This window comes from Nematostella vectensis, chromosome 10 (assembly GCF_932526225.1).
Source record: "Nematostella vectensis chromosome 10, jaNemVect1.1, whole genome shotgun sequence".
NCBI lineage: Eukaryota > Metazoa > Cnidaria > Anthozoa > Actiniaria > Edwardsiidae > Nematostella > Nematostella vectensis.
The window spans coordinates 2,603,735-2,627,921 of NC_064043.1; the positions used below are offsets into that span (position 1 = coordinate 2,603,735).

Sequence of the window (24,187 nt, forward strand, 5' to 3'; positions counted from 1 at the left end):
CCATCTGTTCAACCAGCGCATCCATCATGTCTTTTGATGCCATCTGCTTAACCAGCGCATCCATCGTGTCTTTTGATGCCATCTGTTCAACCAGCGCATCCATCGTGTCTTTTGATGCCATCTGTTCAACCAGCGCATCCATCGTGTCTTTTGATGCCATCTGTTCAACCAGCGCATCCATCGTGTCTTTTGATGCTATCTGTTCCACCAGCGCATCCATCGTGTCTTTTGATGCCATCTGTTCAACCAGCGCATCCATCGTGTCTTTTGATGCCATCTGTTCAACCAGCGCACCCATCGTGTCTTTTGATGCCATTTGTTCAACCAGCGCATCCATCTTGTCTTTTGATGCCATCTGTTCAACTCCGCAGGGGCGACACCACACGCGGTTGTGTCGCCCCTGCGGATGCGCGGCACCGAGAGGCGCGCTCGGGAACGGTTCGCACTCGTCCTGTCTGACATCGCAGCCCGCGATACGGGCAATTAGAGACTGGGTGGCACAAGGCATACCCAAACACTCGTCCCGCCGGCTGTGATACGGGCAATTAGAGACTGGATGGCACAAGGCATACCCAAACACTCGTCCCGCCGGCTGTGATACGGAAACATGGACGCCTACATAGAGGAGGTTCTCAAAAGCATGCCTGACAAAGAGGCGCCTGCCGTACTAGCAGGGCTGGTCCAGAACATCCTGGACGAGGATATCCCCGACGATGTCAAACACAAGCTGCTTAAGCCGCTCGTACCGGCGAAAGCGTGGACAGAGGAAGTCTGGCGCGAGTTCGACCCTTTGCTGGAGCAAAAGGGCCCAGAGAGCTTAGACCCCGAGAAGTAATATTCTCTCTTCGTCGGCGGCGCCTATCTTCGGTTCCCAAGCGTGGATGCCACTCTTCGGGGCCAAGACATAAGCGCCGGTGTTTACCAGGAGATACGAGATCTTGGTGGAGCAGGTGTCATTGCTCTAAAGCCGGTTATGCGGGGGCCTGACATTAATGACGATGGCTCGGTGTGGTGGGTCTCGCACGAGCGAGAGTCTCTGCGGGCAAACGCAGTGTTGCCACCGGTGCTTGAGATGGTAGACCCCGACCGGCGTTACAGACTCTTTACGGTCGTTGGTAAGGCCCCCGCAGAGCCATTGGCGCCAATCACAGAGGAGGAAGGGCGCTCGGAGCACAAGATTGGTTGGTCGTTAGTCAAAAGAGGGGACCGAATCGCAGTCGGCGCCCTGGAAGGCATCGATGCGGGTATTTGGGGGAAAGGGCGAGAGTACCTCGTCTACGTGAAATACGAGCTTTGCCCTTTACCTGAGCAAAATGGTGAGCCTGGGCCAATGTTTGAGCGAGAGGGGGGTGACACCTTCGCTAACTGTGTTGTGAGTTATGTTGCCCACTTCTTGAGGAATCGCGGCACCTCGCGCTTCCTCGGTCTAACCAAGACACGAGGCAGGATCCTCGAGCGATTTGACAAGAAGCTGGCCACTACGGGATGCACCAAAGAAGACCTCTTTGAGATGGAAAAGATGCTCGAGGTAAAGCTAGTAGGCGTGGACGCCCTGGGCAACGTTATGTGGGACTCGGGGAAGTACAAGACTAATGCAAGGGTCACTATCCCCTGCCACAATAACCACGCCTGGGCGGAGCTTCCTACCGAACCACCTGCGATCACGAGCGTCCACGGCCTAGACTTCGAGGCCGAGGGGGAGCTTCGTTCGTTATGTCAGGAGAAGGCAGCGCTTCGCGCTACCAGTGCCGCCACAAAAACGCGCGAGGCAAAAGTGCGAGAGGTGCTCATTCGCTTTATAAACAGGGCGATCCCCAGAAGCACGAGGATCTGGCTGTGCGGGCGCGCTATAGTCACGCACGAAGGCAAACTGTACCGATCGGGACAGGACGGAGCGGCTATCGACAGGGCGTTTACAGACGAGACAGGATATGACCCTCAATGGCTCCCTGATGATCACCCAGCCTACCAAGAGTACACCGAAGCTACGCACTCGATGGGCGGCGCAATAGGGTATCGCTTCAAGAAGTGGACCCAAAGAGAGAACATCAGGCCAACGCCTCTTAAATACAGGGACGTCTGGCGAGCGGCGCAGGTTGAGTCCAAAGTGTGGAATAGCAAGGAAAACTTAGGGGCGCAGCCTCATACGCACATCGACATGCGTGCGGCGTACCTAGGATGCGAGGACAGTCTCTCCGGCGGCGCCTCGGACGCCATTGATTTGGTACGGAAATACGGCTTCCCTACGAACGTGTATCGTATCGCGGATGTTGTGGGACGGCCATTGAGCGAGGTTCTTCAACTAACCGGGGCCATTCAGCTGACCGAGTGGGAGTTCTCTGAGGCCTGCCACCCCTACACTTCCGGGAGGGTAGGGCAGCACTTGGAACAAAACGAGGGCTGGATCACCACGCCAGAGCTTAAGGACCTGTTAGACTCGGGTGACCTCGTCATGGCCACGGCGAGGGAGGTGGTGAAGGCTCAAACCTACCACCACTACCTCTGCATACCAGCGGAGAAGCCGATAGAGGAGTGGAGACCTTCCAAGCTGGGGCACAAACTCGACCGTCTCGCAGAACTAATCATCATTGACGAGTGCTATAAGGTACAGACTAAAGTGCTACGCGCCATCCTAGGGTATCTCGGCCGTGTCAGGTAGTGTGTTGTGGCGACTATGGGCAGCTCCCGCCCTGGGGAGATAAAGAGGGGCCTCACGATATGCTCAAGGAGTGGGCACAAGGGAACATCCGCTGGTTCGAGTCTGACTACCGCTGCCTGTGTGAAGACTGCGGAAAGCCGTACAGTACATGCGACTGCGGCTCTGCCGCGCCCTCCTCCAGGCTCCACGGCATAAAGGGCCGGATTTGGTGTCGGCCAGATTCCAAACAGCTTGAGGTGTATCGAGAGGAGTGGGATGGGGTAGCGTTCGACGCGGCGATCGAGCAGGCCCACCCAAGCGACACGTGGGTGTGCTCGACCAACAAGATGGGGGCTCTTGTTCAGCAGCGATTGATAGAGCACCACAGGAAGAACTACCCCCGACTGCCAGGCTACGCCCAGTGAAGAGTTCATTATAGCGCGAATCAAGCGATACGCTATAGACGACAGGCAAAAGGGCCGCACAAAGTACACGGGATCGCACCACGTTCTGACGGTAGACCACGTACTCGGCATGATTGCTGACGCGGAAAAGAAGTGCACGGTCTGTGGCACAGCTTTTGCTTCAGGGATACACCAAGAGCCATCCCCAATGCTTCAGTATCGACCGGCTGGACGACAGTCAGGGTCACTACAAGTGGAATGTCAGACTCACGTGCCTTAGCTGCAATAGAAGGCACAAGCGCTGATCACGCTGGCCTGATGCTACGCAACTGCGAACGCGTGAAGCCGTGCTTAGAGTACGCCGTGTAATACAACACTGGCTGTCCGGCCTCCATAACCCTCTTTAGTATTGGGTATGCCTTGCTTGTCCACCACGGGTCCGTCGCTCGCCGTCGGCCCTTGTCCTGGAGGTCTTCCTCGTTTACGGCGATGTACACCTCCGTTCCGACCTCTAAGGGGACCTCTAATGGGGGCTTTTCGGCTTTGAGAGGCACGCGCCTCAGCTTTATGGCGTCTTTAGGCGCAAAGCCAGTCATGCGACTCTTCGTTGCGTTTATGTCCGAGATGACGATTGGCAAAGCAGTAACCTACTCGCGGTTTGTTTCGCCGGATGCAAGCTCCTTCGAGTACTGCGCACGAAATAGGCGCTGTGCCAGCCATCGATGGAAAGACTCGGCGGTAGCTTGGCTCCTGTGGTACCCTGGCTCAGCCCGTCGGACCTCCACCCCGTGGTCTGTTAGGAGCTTTGTGGTAGCACCCTTGAACTCCGTGCCGTCATCAACCATGAGGACTTTAGGCCATGTGAGAGGTCCCTCGCATAGATGTCAGCGAGTTCGCGGGAGACGACGGCCGCGCTCTTAGTCCTCAGTGGGCGGGCGGCTTTATATCGTGAAGCAACGTCAACGACAGTCAGGGCATACTTGTACCCGCGATCGGTTGGCAAGAATAGCAGGTCCGACTGGTGGATACGGTTAGGTATCTGCTCCGAGAAGTGGGCGTAGGTAGTCGGAGGAGGGGGTGTCTGTGTGTAGCCCCCGACGGGCTGCGAGCTTACCCACTTGCGCACTCGATCTATGGAGGCTGAGTTCTTGGGGAGTTTGGCATGCAGAGCGGTCACTCCCTGGAAGCCACCTCTGGCGTAGTATATACGAAGGAACGCATCGAGTTCTTCGTCGGACATGCGCTTCGCCGCCATTACGTGTCGGCAATGTACTGCAACAGGTGTATCAGTCTCCAACAGGCGGTTGCCGTCTGCTCAGGTAGTGCCGAGGCGGTCTTTCTGAGGTCGGTAGGCCCTCGGAGAACGACATTGGCGAACCTCTTAACGCACTCCCTGTCTGCGCGCCACAACTCGAGGCTTCGGTTAGCAATATCACCAAAGCTACATAACCCACCCATCGACGGCACCTTCGGTGTCACTCGCTTAGCAGCGGCTGCTACATCGTGCACTCCACAACTGGTCTGCAATCATCTTATACGTATACGTATACGAATACGCGCAGTATGGGAAAAGGCCGCCTAGATGCAGCGCCGGAACGGAATACAGTCGCGTTTAGGACGGCGCCGCCAACCAAAATTGCGATGGAGGCCATCGAGTAGTGTGTGTGTGCTTCGCACACTTCACGTGCTGTGTGTACGTGAACACGAGTCTAATACGTGTAGTACACTACTACATGGGCAGGATCTTCTGGTCCTCAAGGTAACCTTTCAAAGCGTTAGCACCCGCAACAGCGGCAGTCATTTTTGCGTAGTTCATGGCGTTCGCGGAGGGGTCTTTGGTGAAGTCTTCGCGCAAGACCTTGCGCCCAACCCAGCCAATACCTGCGACGAGGCCGGTTATGACTGCGGCGTCGGTGATGTTCTTTGTAATCTTGCTTTGCTGCGTCGTCGACATATATATGCGTACACGCGTATGATGCACGGACGTGCGGATATGGGAGGGGCTCTTTTGTTTAAATGTCTGCTTACTCCATGGCTAACAGCCGAGATTTGCATAGTCCGGGAGCGCGAAGCGCTGTCGCCGGAACGGCAAGCGGTCGACCCTTGATCTGCTGTGCATAGACACGAAGTGTCGGCGGAGTCACGCCGTCGGCCACTACACGTGGATCGGTAGCTCGCTGTTTAACAGCTGGTGTACGAGTGAACGCGTCTGCTAGCTCCCGCCTACGTGTGTAGAGGCCGATCAATGACACTAGAAGACCAGCGACCCCGATGACCGAGCTGGCCGACCAAGCAGAGTTGCTTTCCGGGACTGGTGTGTGTATGCCTTCGGCGCGCGCGCGCACCCTCGCGTCCCTGCGACTCGCTAGCGACCGGCGACTTAACGTGTTGCACGACACGAAGTGTCTCTTTCTTCTTCGCTCTGTTTAGTCGGTTCCACTTTGCCAAGCGCCTTCCAGCTTCGACTCGTCCAGGGTGTTTAGGTCGGGTCGCGGGTGGCTCGGGGCTCGTGATTCTCTCCACCAACGCCGAAGGCGTACGTGCAGGTTCGTGAGCAGTTTTTTGATGATGCTCATCAGCAGCTTCCGCTGACCCGTTTGCCGTTCCGGCAGGCTGAGCACTAGTACTTCCTTGAGGTTCCTCCATTTGTGATGCAACTACTTGGTTGCTGAAGAAGTGGCAAGCTTTCAAATGAGCGTCTACTCTAAAGTCGTCATGGCAGGCTCGCCAGTGTGCGTTTGCGGGCAAACCACTGGTGAGTCCGCGACTGCTACCCCGTGTTGACACCGCGTGTCAGCGCTTGCCGTTCCGGCGGTGTTCACATGACGTGCTACGTGTAACGCCCCGACGGCTAAAGCCATCAAACGACCGCAGCGTAGAGACAGGCTTCCGCACAATGTGCGGAGCCCGTTGTTGATGATGTAGTCGGACACTAGATCATTGTGGAGATCGACCACACTGTCTATCGGCAGCGCCATGCCTACTAGCTTGGTCGTAAGCTTCAGAAAGCTGTCTGCCAGGGCGTCTGTAGTCCGGCTGGCTAGAGCGGTCTCGTATCGCTTCTCGTACTTCCTCACCTCCTCGGCGCTCATGCGTTTGACGTCGTCGTGAGACAGGGCCTTGCCTACCATTTCTCTCGACTTCCCCGAGGCTACGAGAATCGCGAGTTTCTCCCTCGCGTCTGCTATCCCAGTTTGCTCACCTCCGGTTGCCGTTCCGGCAGGATGCGTCGAGCAGTCCAACGACTCGACGGCCGGGAGGCCTGCGGCGCCCCCCCTCAAGAAGACTCTCAAAGTATTCGTCGCTCATCATGCCGTGGCTAAGGTGCATATATATATGTATACGTTATGCCCTAGGGCGGTGGTTACCGTTCAACTAGGGCGATGGTATAAGGGTGACGCAAGCAAAACTCTAACTTCGGGAACTTTTTCGTCTTGAGGGCCTTCATGTACTCTTTCATCTTCTCTTCTGAGAGCTCCGCGCCGTAGTCATGCAGGATAGCTTTCATGTCCGCCTTGCTCGGGGTATAGAAGACCACCAGGGCCGCGATGTTCTCGCGGAACGGCTTCGTGATGCTGGTGAGCTGCTGCGTGATCACCCACACGCTAATACCCACGTGGCGCGCGCTGAACGCCAAGTTGACGAGCTGGTCAGAGCGCCTCTTTACGTCTTTCGAGGCCGCACAGTCGTCTAGTATGATCAGCGTATTAGTGCCTTCGAAGAGAGCAAACCTCAGCAGTATGTCGATCTGACCCGCCTCAGGTGCGATGACAAACAGACGATTGTCGCCCTCGCCGAAGCCGTCGTATGTTTTGTTGTAGACAAAGGTAGGGCACACGAGTAGGATGTAGTCAAACTTCCCCCGGAAAGGGCCGCGCAGCCGGTCCACTACGAATTGGGTCTTCCCGCATGACGTCGGGCCCACGATGAGAGCGTTAAATGGGATGTTTTTCGGGTCCATACAGCGCTGCGCCGGGAAAGCAAGCGCTTTGCGCAGAAACGCGTTTCGGTGTCTGTGCTCAGTATTGTATGGACTCTAGCTGTCCGTTCATAAGGTTCATTTGGGCGTCGGCCACCACAAACACGTGACAGTTTACGGTACCCTGGCCGCTTGCCGTGCCTTTTATCTCGAGATGCACACCGTCGCGGGTATTGACCAATCGGAGACCGCCCCCATGGATAGCACTGTCGTCCGTCGTTCGAAGGTCGATCCACAGAGCAAACTTGTTATCGCCATAGAACGACTCGGGGCTGACTGCCGGGGCGGCAGGCGCTCCGCTGTGCCCCCCCCCCCCCCCCCGGGGAGGGGCGGACGAACCGCCTTTTCGCCTCCCTCCAGAAATCCGTGGGGCGCAGTCCCTGGCTGAAGACCTTGTTTGGCATGCCGTCGATTGTAACGCGAACGCTCTGGATGTCGGGTTACACGAACTTCTCAGAGTCGCGAGCCCCTGCTGTGTATGGCTCCACAAAGAGGAGCAACAGACCACTCATAAACCTTCCCGGCAGGTTGACACTCTCGTTGATTATGCTGTCCGTCCCTTTGCTAATCACGAAGGTCTTGTGAAGGTTCACTTGCTCGTAGAAGAACGTTGTGCCGTTGTGGTAGGCGGCGGCTGCAGACCGGGCGAGGTTGTCGTCCCTCAGGCTTTCGTATTCCAGCTCTAGATTTTTGATGCCATAGGATAATTTGGTAGCATCGCTTCCGACTACTACCTGGTTAACCGTTGCGAGCGTTATCTCGAAGAGCAGCGCCTCGGAGAGCGCCCTTGGGTACAGTACGCCGTGGTCCGTCAGCAGAGAATGGTCTAGCGGGATGGTGTATTTCGCCCCGTGGGCGGCGTTTAGAGCGTTCTCCTTGGCGTTACTAGTCGCTTTATCGCCAGCCTTTGAGCGAAGCTTGCGCATGTTTTCTGACTGTATGCCCTGCTCCAGGCGGTCCTCTCTCTCGACCTTGGACAGGTAAAGCTCCTCATACGTCTTAAAGACATCGTATCGGTTGGTGTCCTGGAGCGTTTCTCCTGCAAACGTGATTTTCAGGCGGCTCACGAGATTTCGGCCGACGTTGTTCACGACGGTATTATTTGCTTGGCCTGAGATGGAGAGATCGAAACCGACCCTCAAGGAGCCAGGCACGAGCGTGACGCCTTCCGATAGCTTTGGGGCCGCCACATATAGCGTCTCGCCTGGGGAAGCCGTCGACGGGTTGAGAGTGACCCGGTGAACAGTTCTCTCGGCTTTCAACCCCAGAGGAGTTCTGGGTGTTCGTTGGGGGTCAAGTTTATCTTGACATTCCTAGTAGTACGTCACGCGACTATGGTGCGGACTGTTAGACATGTCTAATATAGCGTAGCATGCGCTATGCTCACGCATCATGGGTGATGTTGACGTTGACATTGACGATTTTTTGCCGGGTGCGTCCGCCGATCGCGGAGCGGGGGACGACGAGACGACGCCCCTTATCCCGTTTGACCCCGACGATGGGGAGTCGATCCCAATGACGAACACGTAATCGCGGGGGGGCCGGACGCAGACGACCACTAAAACCTCGTTCACCACAGAGGGTGCAGCGGCAAGACTCGGTCTCCAGTCCCTCAGGGAGAAATACCCAGACCTTAACGAGAATCTGATACGGTTCCAGTCAGACCGGAGGGGAAAGACGCTAATACGACTTCGTAACCTCGACAAAGAAGGTTGGGCTAAACCAAGATAGCTGTTCAATGAGAACGGGGGCGTTCGACAGGACGTTGCAAAGCTGAAAGGCTTCAAGCTGGCGATGGGGTCTGTGGCAGAGATAGACGCGGTCCAGGAGAACACAGAACGAGTCCAAGAGCTGCAAGGGGTGGTAACCACAGACAGGGAGACCATCGACGACCCTAACAAGTCGGAGAGTCGCCGCCAAGAGGTCCGTGAGCGCAACGAGGAGAGGCTATCCGAGATCGACGAACTAGAACGCGAAAACCGAGAGCTCGAGAACCGAAAGCCGCTCAGAGAGCGCATCAAAGCCATCTTCAAAAAGTACGGCTTTACCGTCACCGCTATCGGGTTGGCCGTAGCGACGACGATCGCGGCCATTGTGACGTCGCTCGGCAGGTCGCTCTCCTCCGTGGCCAGAGGGGTTGGTAACGGGCTTAAGGCTATCGGGAAAAAGCTAGGCGAGCTTCTCCCTGGGCTAGTAGGCAGCATCGCGAACTTCGTGTTTAAGGCTGCAGGGGAAGCGGTGAAATTCCTTGGCGAAAATGCGTGGCTGCTCATTCTAGCCGTAGCCGCGTTCTTGGTTCGTCGAATGCAAAGCAATCATCGGAACAAGTAATACGCCGCGGCCACCGCGAGTGCCGACAACCCCGCCTTGAGGGCGGTGTGGTCACTCTTTTCGCCCGGTCCGGGTGCGCTTGCCGTCCCGGCGGCGGTCATGCTATGCGCAGCATGCATACGTGAAGAAGGGGCTGGCGCTGCGCCCTATGGGTGCGCTTTCGCAGGTGCTAAAGCCTTGCTTCGCCGCCGGAACGGCACGCGGTCGATCCTCGGATCAGTCACGTGTTGCACCCTAGGATGCCCACCGGCCATGTTATGAGCACCGACTGGCTTTGTCTCGGCCATGGCCGGCCCACCTGCCCCCGCGATAGAGGAACAGACGTTTACCTGCGCGCCAAGCACTGTGTAGACGAACGCCTCGACCGAGCGATCGAGTCTTCCTAGCCCTGCTTTTGTCAGCCCCTCACCTTTGGGAGGCGCAAACCAGCTATGTTGCACGCCCCCGTGGTCGTCGTTGCGTATGAAACCCACCTGCTTCCCACTATTGTACGTCCCACCTTCGTCGCTAAACAGATTGAGGTGGCTCGGGTACTCGTCCGCCGCCGTGTCGTAGCCACGGATCACGTGCACGTTGCGATACCCCTCCCCCGGGTAGAACACAAACACACCGCCTAGCCCGTAGTTCCGCCCGCCTTTCCACCGGAAGTCCGGCTTACGCGGCAAACCGAACTCTATACATAGACGCTCGGAAGCGGCCTTCTTGTAGGGGTTACCTTTTTGCGTGAACGGGCTGTCGCCAGGCAGGGGGGCGCCGAGCTCGTAGAGTATCCTCCGCGTGGTAAAGTAGACGTAAAACCTTAGAAATCCCCTGATGACAGAGGGGAGCGTGGCGAAAGCGGGGTCGGTTAGGGACACCCCGCATCCGGCGGTTGCGCACCAGACCGCAAAGTTGAGTTGCTGTGGCCAGTACCCATAGGAAGGCTCCGATAGCCACCGGCGAGACTCCTTGGCGGACTTGTGCGTGACTACTGTCTCTTGAATATGTCTCGGACCCTAGTCGTGAATGATTTGTCCTCAGCCACGTGTATCTCCAGCTGCGTGATTAGTGGGGTGATGTCTGAGGCCGTGCTCTCCACGGGGGTCGCGGGCACGGCGTAGAGCAGCTTTTGCGCGAGGGTCAGAGACCCAGGGAAACCGGGTTTTGCGCGTTTGATATGTTCGGCTATAGAGGCTCCCGCCGCAGTTGCCGCCTTCTTCGTCTTTTCCACCTCCCTTCGGGGAATCGCCTCCTCGTTCAGCATCCGCCAGCCTTCCCAATCCATGCTTAGTCCTGTTAAACACGAAGGCGGGCTGTGTTCAACACAATGGTGGTCCTACATACTGTGCTCACCAAAGGCGAACAGACGCTCTTCTTCGAGCGGCCGATAAGGCGCCCACGCTTCGTGGCGCTCCGGCAGTGCTCGCTGTTTAACAGCTGGTATAATCTCGAGCGGGAGCATCAGATAATGACTATAGCCGCCCTCCCGCCCATCGCTATACTCTGCCAGCCGGGCACCACACGGCCGAGTCCATCGTGGAAACGATCAACCGCGCTGAAAGCGAGATTCTGACCGCGGAACTGGATCCCCTCACCGGGAAGATCGCGCTCATGTCCAATGGCGTTGCATTCCTGAATGCCGAGCTTTGCGCACTATTTGGCCTAGAGGCTAAAGACGATCAGTTGGGGGAGCTGGGCCTCGCACTGCCCTTGGGGGGGCCCCCACTTAAGGTTGCTTTGCCGAAAATAGAGGCCCTCTACATCTGCTGCGATATCGTAGACCGCACGCAATGCCTCTCCTTAGGCGAGTCTTCAAACGTTCTCGCTTGCCTAGAAACCCGCGGGAGGCCGCACGAGAAAGTCGTCTATGGACCCGACATCCCCGTTTGTGCCACAGCATCTTCCTCTGAGTTTGTCTCGAGTATCCAAATATGGATCAGGGATGACAGCGGTAGACGGGTGGACTTTAAGGGCAAGCCTGTTCGCCTTGTATTAGAGCTAACCTAGGTCCGACATAACAAGCATGGCAAACAGCGACGTTAGCAGTGGTGCCATATACCCCTCGCTTCCCAGTGTTTGCCCCCCGAAGGGTACGCACATGACGCCTGCCGTTTCGGCAAGCATCGGCGGCGACGTGCAAAGCTTCCGACTCCAGAAAATATGTGACACTCAGGCGGTTCTAGACAACGAGATAACGCATCATCGACAGGTGCGGAAGAAGTATAAGCGCGCCTTTGCCGTTACCCATGCTGTGTCTGTGGAATCCGGCATCGCTGCAGGGGCGCTTTCCAGCGCCGGGGTGGGGTCTCTTTGAGTGGGATAGGGGTTCTGATCGGCGGTCCGCTGGCAGGGGTCGCTGGGCTGGTCGGTGTCGCGGGCGCGGGGGTAGTCTCTAGGGGTCTTACGAGCAAGGTGGCTAAACACGAAGACACGATGGTTTTAGCGGAGAGTAAGAAAAACTCGATCAGCGAGCTGGTCTCTAAGGCTCTGCAAGACGGGCATATCTCAGACGAAGAGTTTCGGCTAATACTTCGGGAACAAGAGAGATACTACGCGCTCAAGGCCGCTATCAGGCACGGCCTCGCATCGTCTGAGAAAAAAAGCAGGAAAGGGCCCTCCCTGGAAACACGCGAAAAGATGAAAAAGAGACTGCGAGAAATTCGCGAGGAGTTCGGGAGCGAGGTGTTCGAGTAAAGCTCAGGTTTAAACGCCACGCCAGCGGCTTTAAATTTACGGCCGAAAAACGGTCATTCCGCGCTCCGTAGCGTGGCGGCCCAACCCAATGCTATGCACATGTGTATATATACGTACGTACGCACATGTGCATATACTACAGGAAAGACGGGGGTCTAATTGCAAGGTTCCCACTCGTTTCTATGCGCGCGCATACATGTGGCCCCAGTCCCGCTGCTGTCGATAGACAGCGGATTAATGATTGCTAACCATTGCTAATTATTTATCTACGCGAAGTGGTCCCGACGTAGATTAGTAATTGCCAATTATTTATCTACGCGAAGTGGTCCCGACGTAGATTGATAATTAGCAATTATCTACGCGGAGCCTTATTTGCATGAGACGGGGCTGGGGGGCTCGGAGGGGCTCGGAGGGGCGCGGCGCGCCTCCCAGCCCGTTCTATGAAATGACCCAGCCCCCCCCCCCCCCCCTTTTCGGCGCAGGTCCATTAACGTATATGCGCTTAGATTGTTAGCACCTGATTCGAGCTTGGAGGTATGAATGAGCTAGTCATTCCTACTCTCTTTACATTCTTTTCAAGCTACACTACACTAATCTGAATCGAATGGACGTGGATTAAAAACACTGGGGACGCAGATACCACAATAAGTGACAGTACTTGCCGTACCAGTAAGTGTAAGTTATTAGCTGTGCTTGTCTGTAGATCACGAACTTTTTATTGACTGGTACAACTCAGGCTTTCCAATCCTACCCCTCCCCCCTACCCCTTCCTTCCTCCCCCGCATCTCCAATAAGCCTAGTGCGCCCGCCACCATAGAACACCCCGGCTCAGCACACCACCATAGAACACCCCGGCTCAGCACACCACCATAGAACACCCCGACTCAGCACATACAGCACCCACCACCCTAGAACACCCCGGCTGAGCACATACAGCACCCACCACCATACAGCACATACATTGACATCATCTTTTACATTGACAGCTATCCTTTCCTACCCCACCCTTCGCATCAGCATGATACCACCCCCACCCCCCTTCCGCCTTGACACAACACGCAAGATCATGGAATACCTCGGGCATACAGCACAAATATCGTGTGTATTGACAACGTCTGGTACTGCTCAGCTACGCTTTCCGACCACGCGTAACTAATTACTTCTCACATTAGCTTACTTAAGCCGTTCCATGTGGCTTGTTGAGATCTGTTGCACGTAAGTGAAGCGCATTGTCCAGCAGACAATGGCATTCACGGTCTTTGCAAAATAGATGGCCTATCACTTAGCTCATTATCCTAATGTTCTGGAACATGCTTTAAAAAATGAGATATCCATACACACACGGTACAATGATATTATTTTTTTTGTTTATGTTAAATAACATATTTGTTCTGTCTATAAATCACTGAGACAAAAGAAAGATCTAAGGAGGCAAATAAGCGGGTAAGCTCTTTCCGAAGCACTTGAATCCACACGAATACACAAAGTGTAATGACGTTTCGTTTTCGAAGGTACTTCACATGATAATTTATGTAGAATTTCGCTCCGATGCGAGGGGCCCTCGTGCAGTATTACAGATGTACCCTTGCCTACCGGGGTCCGTGTGAACCAGTGTGCAGTGTGTCGACTTGACCTTGATGACTGAACAGCATACGCTGTGATATGCCCAAACTCGACCGCAGTGCATATCATTCCGGTCTCAGTTACAGTTCCCTTTAGTTCCTCTTTTACTATTCCTACGCGAGGCGGCTCCAGATTGCGGTGGATTTTGCGGTGGAGGTTTTAACCACAATTGTAACTAAATCACCGGCTCAGCAGTAAGTATATACAGGCGTGTTCCCATGCCGAGTTTATCATATGATATCAAGATATCTTGTGAATGCTAAACAAAACCAACTGTCCCCCTGAACTCAACGCATTTATGTTATTGGTAACATGCAAAAGAAGCTTTTAATTACCCAAGCCTCACGGGCTCTCAACCGACCGGTTTGCTCGTCGACTTAGACAAAACAATCTAATTTGAAGTTGAAAGAGATAATATTCTGATGTTCTTTCTAGCTGGTGAGTAGCTTTAAATCGAAATGTTACTGCAAAGAAGACCAGTGATACATTTTTTTCCGTATGGGAAAACAGTTGACCAGGCGGGCTTGGAGCGATTTGCGCTCTCAGGCAAGGCTCTCGCTGATCACAATACACACTTCGTAAACCGAATATCACTTTCACTGGAAGTAAGTAATTTGGGTTAAAAAGGCTAATTATTTTAGATAACATTTGATAATTGATGACTTGTAAATACATTTTTCTAACGAGTAAAACCGCGATGAATTCTTATTGTGCACACACACCACAAGCTCACAATCGCTCTGGTGCAAAGAGTTCAATTTTTAATGATTTTGTGAAAAACAGATATTTACAGGAGCATGAAGTGCAATATATCCAATCTGATCTTGACACTTCGTGAGATAAAATGCAAAAGTTTGCTAACCATCTCGTGGTCGCACCACAAACATACCAAACGCACGTCTGAATTTTTAGCATAAGGCCACAAGTACGAAACAAATCTAGTGAAGAAATCAGGACAAAGTGCTGCTATAACAGGATTTAGGGGTTTATTTCAAGGAATTAAAGATACCGACGTGGATTAAAGCTATATATATGCTGGAAACTGGCCACTGGTCCGACAGGATTTAGCTCTTGTAGCTCCATGAGTTCTCGCCATGATTTAGCCTTCCCACACAGCAGGAAACTAGAATATAAAAATATCTCTGGCTTGAAAAAACAATTCTGCATGTTTCAACTATGTATCTGTTTCTATTTTCTTTTATCGATAAGCTTATTTGTGTTACAATTCATGACAAAAATATATTATATTGATACATTTTCCATGAGAAGTTACACGTCGAAGAAAAGCACGCCTGTAAAATAATTATTTCTACACATTTGACACACATTTGACCTCTTCCAGGTACTAACAAAAGAGAATCTTGGTTGCATGCTGCGTTTTTTTTTTTAACTTTTCTGCAACCAGCTATTCTACCTACGTTCTAAATTTGCATACTGTCGACCGCTAAAAAAGGTCACGGTCTTGCTTAGTAGGTCGCATCTCATTTTTTGTACTACTGTTCTCTGTTTCTTTGATACGGTAAAACTCTTTTGTCGTTTGGTGTGAATATATTCCCTTTTTTATAACATCATCAAGATTGGCGAAAAAAAACCCACATTCTTGGATTACTCGTTTTCAGGAATCTTCTCCTGCAAAAGAAATAATTGAAAAGTTAGCTTTTTTGATTTTTTTCTATATTCATAGCCCTGCGGGCATAGATAGGCGACCAATTGCAAATAAACCGAAAGACCAGGTTTTCTTTGCACATTTTCACCTAAGTTGTGCTCTAATTTATGCGTCACAGGGCGAAAAACTTCATGAAAGCACAAAGTCATCGACTGCACCAGCGAGATGAGATGCATATGGCGAGGGATGTAAAATCAGATGCACGCTGAGGGAGGGGTGCAAGACACGCCCATTAGGTGGTTTCTGTATGAAAACCGGAAGTAGTATTATCGTAATAGTAGGATTCTCTATTTCCTGTGTCCCTTTAGAGATCGGGTTATGACGTCGGTATAATCACTTCTCCGCTTTCGACTTCCCGTTTCCGCTTATATATAGTTGCCATTTTACCGTATTTGGCGCATGGCTCCTCTTCAAAACGCCAGAACCAAATATCTTAAAACGGGCTAATGTGCTATACAAATCAGTAAGTTCATCTTGCCGATGGCATTTGCCCCGTGCATATGAATCGTATATAATTATTGACGACTCGCTGCGACCACAGCCATAGACATTAGATTACATCTTATTTGAATTTTGATGGATATCTCTATTAAAAAGCTACCCCTGTCGGTGACATTGTTCTGATAAACAATTAAGAAAACAGTAGTAACTGGGATCGGTAATTTTGCACAATAGACGAATACATCGGTATTAAACTATTATTTAAGAGTTATTTTTTTTTACAATTTACTTGCTAGACAAATATACACTTGTTATATTCTCTTGTATTTCCAGGAAATAAGTGCTATTTTGAGCCGGGTGGATTTTCCTAACAATGCCGGATATTGAAAAAAACGGAAACAGAGAATTAATGCCGGTCTTAGTTGACGTCACACAAGAAGTAATAATATTAGCATTTTGCTTTTTGCTGCAGTGATAGGCGTATTAGAGGATGCATATTTTGACAGACGGGGCTTACTCTGATTTTGTCGCTCTGCTAAGAACACAGATCTATCGGTGTTGTATAATACAGTCTGGTGGCTATGCCCAGCGATTTGAACGAGACACAAAGGGCCTTGCTGTCCGCAAATGGTTCCCATGATCACGAAGGTTTGTCACAAGATGTGTCTGTAGAGCGATTTTTTGGACCGTTTTTGGAGTGGGGTTTTTATTTTGTCAGGTTTGGGTGAGGAATGTGAGCCGAATAAGTTTCGAGCTATTTTTACGAAGAAGGTTCTAGTTTTGCGTAAAGTTTAGTGATCTGAGATCCATTAGTGATGATATTGGTTGAGTACTATTTACGCGATGATCAGACTTGCAGGCACCCTTGCAGGTAACCTTGTCAACAAGCCCACTTAGTCTCATGCACAGCTCATTGCAATAATAGACCTCAGATTGCTCAGCCTCCGATCACGGTATGATACTCGTGTCTTGTGGAACCAACTAGCATATCAATCTTGTCCGCATCATAGCGTTTAAATGGTTCACTGAACAATCAAACTCGTAGACACTTTACAAGACCTCTCGAGGGTCCAAGAGAGGTCTATAACAGGGTGAAACCTGTCAAAGAATGTCGTTCATATCATTTCTAGGATGCCGAGGTAATCCAGAAACTATTTCTTGAAATTTGACGAACTCGGGGAACTAGTGCAGGCATTGCAAGGAATTACGTCATAAACCGTACTGTACTGAGAACAACTTAAGAGCGTCATTCGCGGTGTTAGAGGGGCCTGTATTTTAATGTATATTTATCCACCGAGGACTCAGAACTTACATTCAGGAATATATTGCATTACTTGCCGGGAATAGAGCCTGTCTCGAAAGAAAAAAAAGACATTTATAGTCGAATCGGCTTAGAGCTGTTTCAAGCAATCCGTTGCTTCTAGGGCATAGAAAAGTCTTTTTATCCGTTGCGACCCCCCTGCGGCAATTAGAAACTCGATTAGTTTGTTTCGTTCTCTTATATGCAAAGTGTTTTATAACAACCAATTACTTGTTTACAATATGCGTCATTTCTGATTTCTATCGGAGGCCACAAACTAATATTTAATATTCCATGCAGGTCTTCATTAGGTTATATCTGTAACAACATTGTATTTCATATCTCCATCAACTCTTGTATAAGGGAGTGTTCACACACTCCCTAAGCAAGACCCATCTAAGAGGCGTAGGGCTTGAACCTAGACTTAGCAAATAAAGCGTCCATCAGATGTCCATCGTCTCCTTTACATTTTTACGGTTTTAATAGAGCCCCAAACTAACATTCCATGCTGTTAACTTTGGTTAGCTTGAATTTTTGCATAGAGGTTCCTTATGTTATGTAAACAAAGTTTTTTTTTCTAATGGATTCATCTTCGAGATATGAGACTTGAATTGCAATTTTCAAATGTTCAAAGTATAAATTCTCCTTGTTTTTAGGGAGAAGTCGGGCTCTGATCAGAAATTAAGCCAACTTTGCTCGCTAATATCTAAATTTCATATCTTCTAAAAATTTTTGCTGTGTCATTCCATCCAGGAACCGCCAAGGCCATCAACCTGAAGAAGGTCACGCCCACCAGGGCCCCCCTGGGACCCAGTGCCCACCCCAACATGCCGAGGAACAAGATTGGCTTAGCTCTCTCCGGCGGTGGTGTGAGGTCAGCGGCCTTCTCATCTGGTGTACTGCGCAGACTCCTGCAGAAATCCATCGAGATTGATTACATCAGCTGTATTTCCGGCGGAAATTTCACCGCGGCCGCCTTCCTGGACTGGAAATCCAGGAACCGACAAGAGGACGAGCATGAATGGCACCATGAGTTCTTCGAGAACATGCGCCGACGGATTGGTTACTTTTGCGACTGGCGTAACGCTTGTCGTGGAATCCACGATTTCGTGATCGTGCTTCTACTCATGCTGTTCGTTAACCTATTGATCCCGATTGTCCTGTGGGGGGGCTTGTCCATTCCAGTCGCCTACGTCATCGACCTGGTCCTTGGAGGGACCTTGCGTATTGGTTTCCAGTGCGGGAACACGACCACAGTAAGAGAGTGCGGCACGACGTTCAACGCGAATGACCGCGAGGCCTTCAAGGTCGCGTTTCTATTTATTTTCCTCGCTGTGGGATATTTATTCTTCTACTTACTGAAAAAGATTATCAAGCGAATTTGTAACACCATCCGGTTCATCCAAATCTCTACGGGAATTCTCCTCGGGCTGTCAGTACTGCCCTGGTTCCTTCAACAGTACTCACAATCCGCGCCTCTCTGGCTGAAGGTCCTTATTCTTGGTCTCAGTATGTTCTTTTGGTGTGGCTTTCCGCCTCTTAGGAATGTCTCCGCGCTGGCCATAGTGTTCTACATCTACGCATACGTCATCAAGTGGCGCGTGTACCGGTCCGACTTCCCCATTCACTACTCAGAGTCTCATTTCTACACCGCTATGCTGATCGCGGGCGCTATTCTATGGGTCAGCCCGTACTTGGGTGTATTCAGTCGTACTTCTATCTACAATTATGTCAAGTAAGTGAGATTTACCAGGATCTAGGGGTGGGCCGAGCGGGTCACCCATCAAATTTCAGATATTTGGCTTAGAAATAACAAGAAATATAAGGAAATCCACGGAAGAACGATGAATCCGGCCCCCCTTGCTTGGAACGCCTGGATCCGCCCTTGTTTCCTTTAAAATTGTCCAACTTATTTCTACTGAATCCCAAATGCTTGTCACTGACGGAAAGAGGACCTTAGTTTTCCTACTAAAGTAATTATCGCCTCGCTTCCAGGTATTAACTTCCTGGGTGCAAGAAGCTAGTTACATACAAGGTTCCGGCAACACGCCATATTATCACATATGTCATTTAACTTTTAACATTTAAGAGGTGCACGTTTGTAAAACTTCTTTTATAAAAGTTTCCTTGTGTATTTAGGCTTAACAGTCTATTTTGTCGTTCCAGATGGCGACTCCAGTACGCGTTTTTCACGAAGGAAAGTGTCGGTCGTTATGGCTGCTCTGGTATCACGTGCACTGACTTCTTCCCCGTTCTCTCCCCACTCCTCCACTGTTCACGCTGCCAGGCGACCAACGACAAAACTCTCACTTTGGCTAGTTTGGCGGGTATGCGCCCACAGTACATCAGTAACGTGGTAGCGGATTACTGGCGTATACGCAAGCTCGGAGACCCTGACGAGCCCCCAGAGGCCATGATTAGCCTGTCTAGTACAGAGATCGAGGTCATCACCGAGCAGCCAGGGTCGGGGACTGGTAAGGAGCGCATACGCAGTATTAACCACAATCAACACAGCACCACTGTCACGTCTTTTTTACATTTACTACATTTGTTTTTTCGTTTTTTTTTCTGTCCATTTTTTCGATGTCTACCTTTTTCGATGTTTACCTTTTTCGATGTTACCTACTATTTTTTATCAGCTATGACATTGAACGTCCGTTAACTCTCGTAACCGACATGTCCCGTAGCGCTGCACCTTCCCTTTCGAATTGACTTAAATTGAAAGGCGTAGAACATGGTTTACAATCTGACATGTTCTTTCTCCAGATGCCATTCAATGCAGTCTTCTTCCTGAACACATCAAGCTTGCGGACGCCATGACAACAGCGGCCCTGGTCGTCAGGCCTCCAAGGGAACAGGACAAGCAGTTCGAGCCTTTCCGCGAGCTGCAGATCATTCTGGGACTGGCAAACAATAACGCGGTCCCCACCGCCCCTATGGAAAATTACGGCTGCACCAACGATAAGCTTGCTAAGGTAAGCTATACAATTGTACGTAAACCTCTGACCGAAAAGCTTGCTAAGGTTAGATATATACTTTTGTACGAAAAACTCCTGACTAACAAGCTTGCTAAAATGGTTAGATATATACTCGTACTTAGAACCTTTGACCGACACTATCAGGCTATTTTTAAGATAATGAAATATAGTCCCTAGTTACATAGTTCAGTCTCTCCAACATCGGACATTATGATGTCTCGGTCTCTGTTATTCGCCACAGAATGATTTTCTGTGTTTGTTAGGTAATGCCTATACTGCTGCAGAGTATCGCTGGCGCGCCCATTATCTTGCTCGCTGTGTTATGGCTGACCGCGGAGAGATTGGACTACTCCACAAGTGACGTCGAGAAGGTTTTGATGATCGTGTTTATCGCGTACGTGCTGATCTTTGCCGCCATTGCCATGTTGCCGACTGGGTCCGAGGGGGGCTGGTTCGGAGAGGAGATCGTCAGGTGGGTAATACTGGAGGGGGAATTGCTCCGAATAGGGCTGTGTCCGAGAAGGGCTGGGTCCGAGAGAGGCCGAGAGAGGCCGAGAAAGTCCGAGAGGGTACGAGAGAGTCCGAGAGAGTCCGAGAGGGTACGAGAGAGTCCGAGAGAGTCCGAGAGGGTACGAGAGAGTCAGAGAGAGTCCGAAAGGGTACGGGAGAGTCCGAGAGAGGCCGAGAGAGTCCGAGAAAGTCCGAGAGAGTCCGAGAGGGTACGAGAGAGGCCGAGAGAGTCCTAGAGGGTACGAGAGAGTCCGAGAGAGTCCGAGAGGGTAAGAAAGAGTCCGAGAGGGTACAAAAGAGCCCGAAAGGGTACGAGAGAGTCCGACAGGGTACGAGAGAGTCCGAAAGGGTAAGAGAGAGTCCAAGAGGGTAAGAGAGGGTAAGAGAGAGTCCGAGAGGGTAAGAGAGAGTCCGAGAGGGTAAGAGAGGGTAAGAGAGAGTCCGAGAGGGTACGAGAGAGTCCGAGAGGGTACGAGAGGGTACGAGAGAGTCCGAGAGAGGCCGAGAGAGTCCGAGAGGGTACGAGAGAGTCCGAGAGGGTACGAGAGAGTCCGAGAGAGGCCGAGAGAGTCCGAGAGAGGCCGAGAGAGGCCGAGAGAGTCCGAGAGAGTCCGAGAGGGTACGAGAGAGTCCGAGAGAGGCCGAAAGAAACCGAAAGAGTCCGAGAGGGTACGAGAGAGGCCGAGAGAGGCCGAGAGAGGCCGAGAGAGTCCGAGAGGGTAAGAAAGAGTCCAAGAGGGTACGAAAGAGCCCGAAAGGGTACGAGAGAGTCCGACAGGGTACGAGAGAGCCTGAAAGGGTAAGAGAGAGTCCGAGAGGGTAAGAGAGGGTAAGAGAGAGTCCGAGAGGGTACGAGAGGGTCCGACAGGGTACTAGAGGGTACGAGAGAGTCCGAAAGGGTAAGAGAGAGTCCGAGAGGGTAAGAGAGAGTCCGAAAGGGTAAGAGAGAGTCCGAGAGGGTAAGAGAGGGTAAGAGAGAGTCCGAAAGGGTACGAGAGAGTCCGAAAGGGTAAGAGAGAGTCCGAGAGGGTAAGAGAGAGTCCGAGAGGGTAAGAGAGAGTCCGAGAGGGTACGAGAGAGTCCTAAAGGGTACGAGAGGGTCCGACAGGGTACTAGAGGGTACGAGAGAGTCCGAAAGGGTAAGAGAGAGTCCGAGAGGGTAAGAGAGAGTCCGAGAGAGTCCGAGAGGGTAAGAGGGAGTCCGAGAGGGTACGAGAGAGTCCGAAAGGGTACGAGAGAGTCCGACAGGGTACTAGAGGGTACGAGAGGGTACGAGAGAGTCCGAGAGGGTACGAGAGAGTCCGAGAGGGTACGAGTGGGTCCGAGAGAGTCCGAGAGGGTACGAGAGTACCGTGGTTATTTGGGGGTTTTTTTCGTGCCCCTACCTCCCTCCACCTTCCCTAAGCCACTATACGGCTAGAAATAAGCATTTTACACTTTCTTCCATCTGAATTGTATGCTCTCCACGCTTAATAAACAATCATGTTCTATTTATATGATCCTTGATAACCAATCAAACGTCAGAATCTCCATGTGATCCTTGATAACCAATCAAACGTCTGGCTCTCCATGTGATCCTTGATAACCAATCAAACGTGATCCTTGATAACAAATCAAACGTCTTGTTTTTCCACGTTATCCTCGATAACCAATAAAACTGAACGATCTTCACACGTGCCCTTAATAAGATAGAATATAGATGGTTTATTCGCATAACCTATCAAACTTCTTGTTCTTCCACGTGATCCTTAATAACCAATCAAACGTTTTGTTCCAGGTGGTGTCACGTGAACCTGTACCACGTGAGGTTCCTTCGTGAATTCCTGAATATTAACAATGTTGGACCCAGGCCCCCTGCTCTTATCAGCCTGAGCGATCTGGGCCGAGTGGAGAAGTTCGGCTTACTGAGCCTTTTCAAGCGACGCGTCAAGAAAATCGTCACAGTGGACGGCAGCTACATCCAGAAAGACGATGATTATGCAATACAGATTATACGTTCCATGGAGCTAGCACGAAAGTATTTCAACTGCGAGTTCATCGGATACGACTGCCGTGACGTCATCGGCGAAATTTACAAGAAGTACATTAACACGCCCGCCGAGAGGCGCCCGAGGAGTTATCGATTCATTGTGAAGTATTTTGATAAAACTGAGAATGGTTACGTGGAGGCAGGAAAAGGGGAAGTTCTACTTCTCTCCCCGAGGCATCCCGATAGAGGAGTTCCTTTTCCAGAGAGTTCGAGCGTTGACATGACCTGGGGCGAGTACGCTAGAGACACGAGTAAGAACCTCGACCCCAAGCGCTGGGGCCCAGGCCCCGTGTTAAAGGCGGAGGAGGTAGACAGACTTACTTTTTGCTGCTGTGAGTGCTGTCATTCAAGCAGCAAAGCCATCCAATGGGTATCTAAGAAACTCTGCAATGGGTTTCCTCACCACTCGACCGTCAATCAATTCTTCACGCCTAGTATGTTTAGTGCATACCACAGGGAGGGTTACCGGGCCTGCATTGAAGCAGACATTGAAAGTTTCCTGGCCGATGCTCATGTTTAGGTATAAAATTTATACAGGTTGGCATAAGTAATGACCAGGGTCACCATTGAATAGCGAATATGTGTAAGGAATGTTTGCCCAATCACACGACGGCAAAATTTCACATGTCAAATAGTCAAATTTACGAAATACCGTGTCTAGATTTTCGCTTTAATCTTTCAGAAGACATTTCGACATTCCACACACATTTCATTCATTCAATCGGTAATTCAACATTGTTGGGTTGTACAATAAATTATAAGGTGGTCAGCAATCAGCAAAAAAATAGTTATAAACATTTGTGATTTTTTTTAACACATCTAGACAATCTTTTTATAAAGGGTCTTTTTCAATAAGCCTGCTTGCATAGAATTGGAGAATTGGTCTAGAAATCCTTTAACTTTTATACCTAAAAAGACACAAAATATACCGAACTATGAATAAAGACAAGCAAACACAGATGAAGTCACAAATAGATACCTTTGTTGCGCTCAATCAGGTTCCATTTTAAAGCCATCAACCACAAGTATCAACGTTAATACCTCCATGCCAAGATAGATACCATTTTCGACCCTTTTCCATATGCCTGCATTGACCGAGACGGCGTCCTCTAAATCTCCCTCTTCCCATGTAGTCCATGAGCTGAGGTCAAGAAAATACGCACCTCGTAGCACCCCCCCCCCCCCCTCCCCGGTAGACATAGTGAAATTGGTATCAAATTATAGCTTATGGCCTATATTTTAAGAATTTCGATGTCTCCAGTTATATTACCCGTGCTATAACCGACAACCAAGAATTTACTTTTGGGGGGTAGGGTGGGGGAATTTTGGAGATTTAGCTCATGGACTAATGGAGGATTTGGAGGGCAAAATTTATCATTTGGTAAAGCCCGAACAACCTCATTGAATCAACCTCGATCGGCGTGCAAACATGGCATAAGACGGGAACAAAAGCCCAGTGGGTATCGAATTATGACGAAAAACATGATATTTTTCTTGCGTGCAAATTTGCTGACTTAATTAAGACTTAATCTTGGCGGCTAGGATAGCGTGTCGTTGTGTCGTTCACAAGCGATATTTGTCGGGGGCGTAGCTAAGACGCTGATTTCGCGTCCCC

General features: G+C 51.0%; 1 protein-coding gene across 7 annotated transcripts; it reads left to right on the plus strand.

Annotated features, from left to right (window-relative positions):
• The first annotated feature begins 13,451 nt into the window (after positions 1–13,451).
• Positions 13,452–23,532, plus strand: LOC5516493. 7 transcript variants are annotated; one of them, XM_032386289.2, is made up of 7 exons: positions 13,452–13,842; positions 15,433–15,550; positions 17,809–18,790; positions 19,222–19,529; positions 19,822–20,030; positions 20,297–20,505; positions 22,321–23,532. In XM_032386289.2, exons 3-7 carry the CDS (start codon positions 17,883–17,885, stop codon positions 23,090–23,092), a joined length of 2,406 nt encoding a protein of 801 aa, XP_032242180.2. In that variant the 5' UTR covers positions 13,452–13,842; positions 15,433–15,550; positions 17,809–17,882; the 3' UTR covers positions 23,093–23,532. The 7 variants fall into 7 exon arrangements, with proteins under 7 accessions (XP_032242180.2, XP_001636569.2, XP_032242179.2 ...); XM_032386290.2 differs by lacking the exon at positions 13,452–13,842 and adding an exon at positions 13,921–14,086; XM_001636519.3 differs by lacking the exon at positions 15,433–15,550 and having other exon boundaries at positions 13,453–13,842.
• Positions 23,533–24,187: the final 655 nt, after the last annotated feature.

What these genes read in the sequence shown, in the direction of transcription:
- LOC5516493 (XM_032386287.2), top strand. Translation starts at nt 16,337, where the DNA reads ATGCCCAGCGATTTGAACGAGACACAAAGGGCCTTGCTGTCCGCAAAT. An exon ending in TCTATCTACAATTATGTCAA is followed by an intron (nt 18,791 to 19,221) that starts GTAAGTGAGATT and finishes TTGTCGTTCCAG; the next exon opens with ATGGCGACTCCAGTACGCGT. An exon ending in GCAGCCAGGGTCGGGGACTG is followed by an intron (nt 19,530 to 19,821) that starts GTAAGGAGCGCA and finishes TTCTTTCTCCAG; the next exon opens with ATGCCATTCAATGCAGTCTT.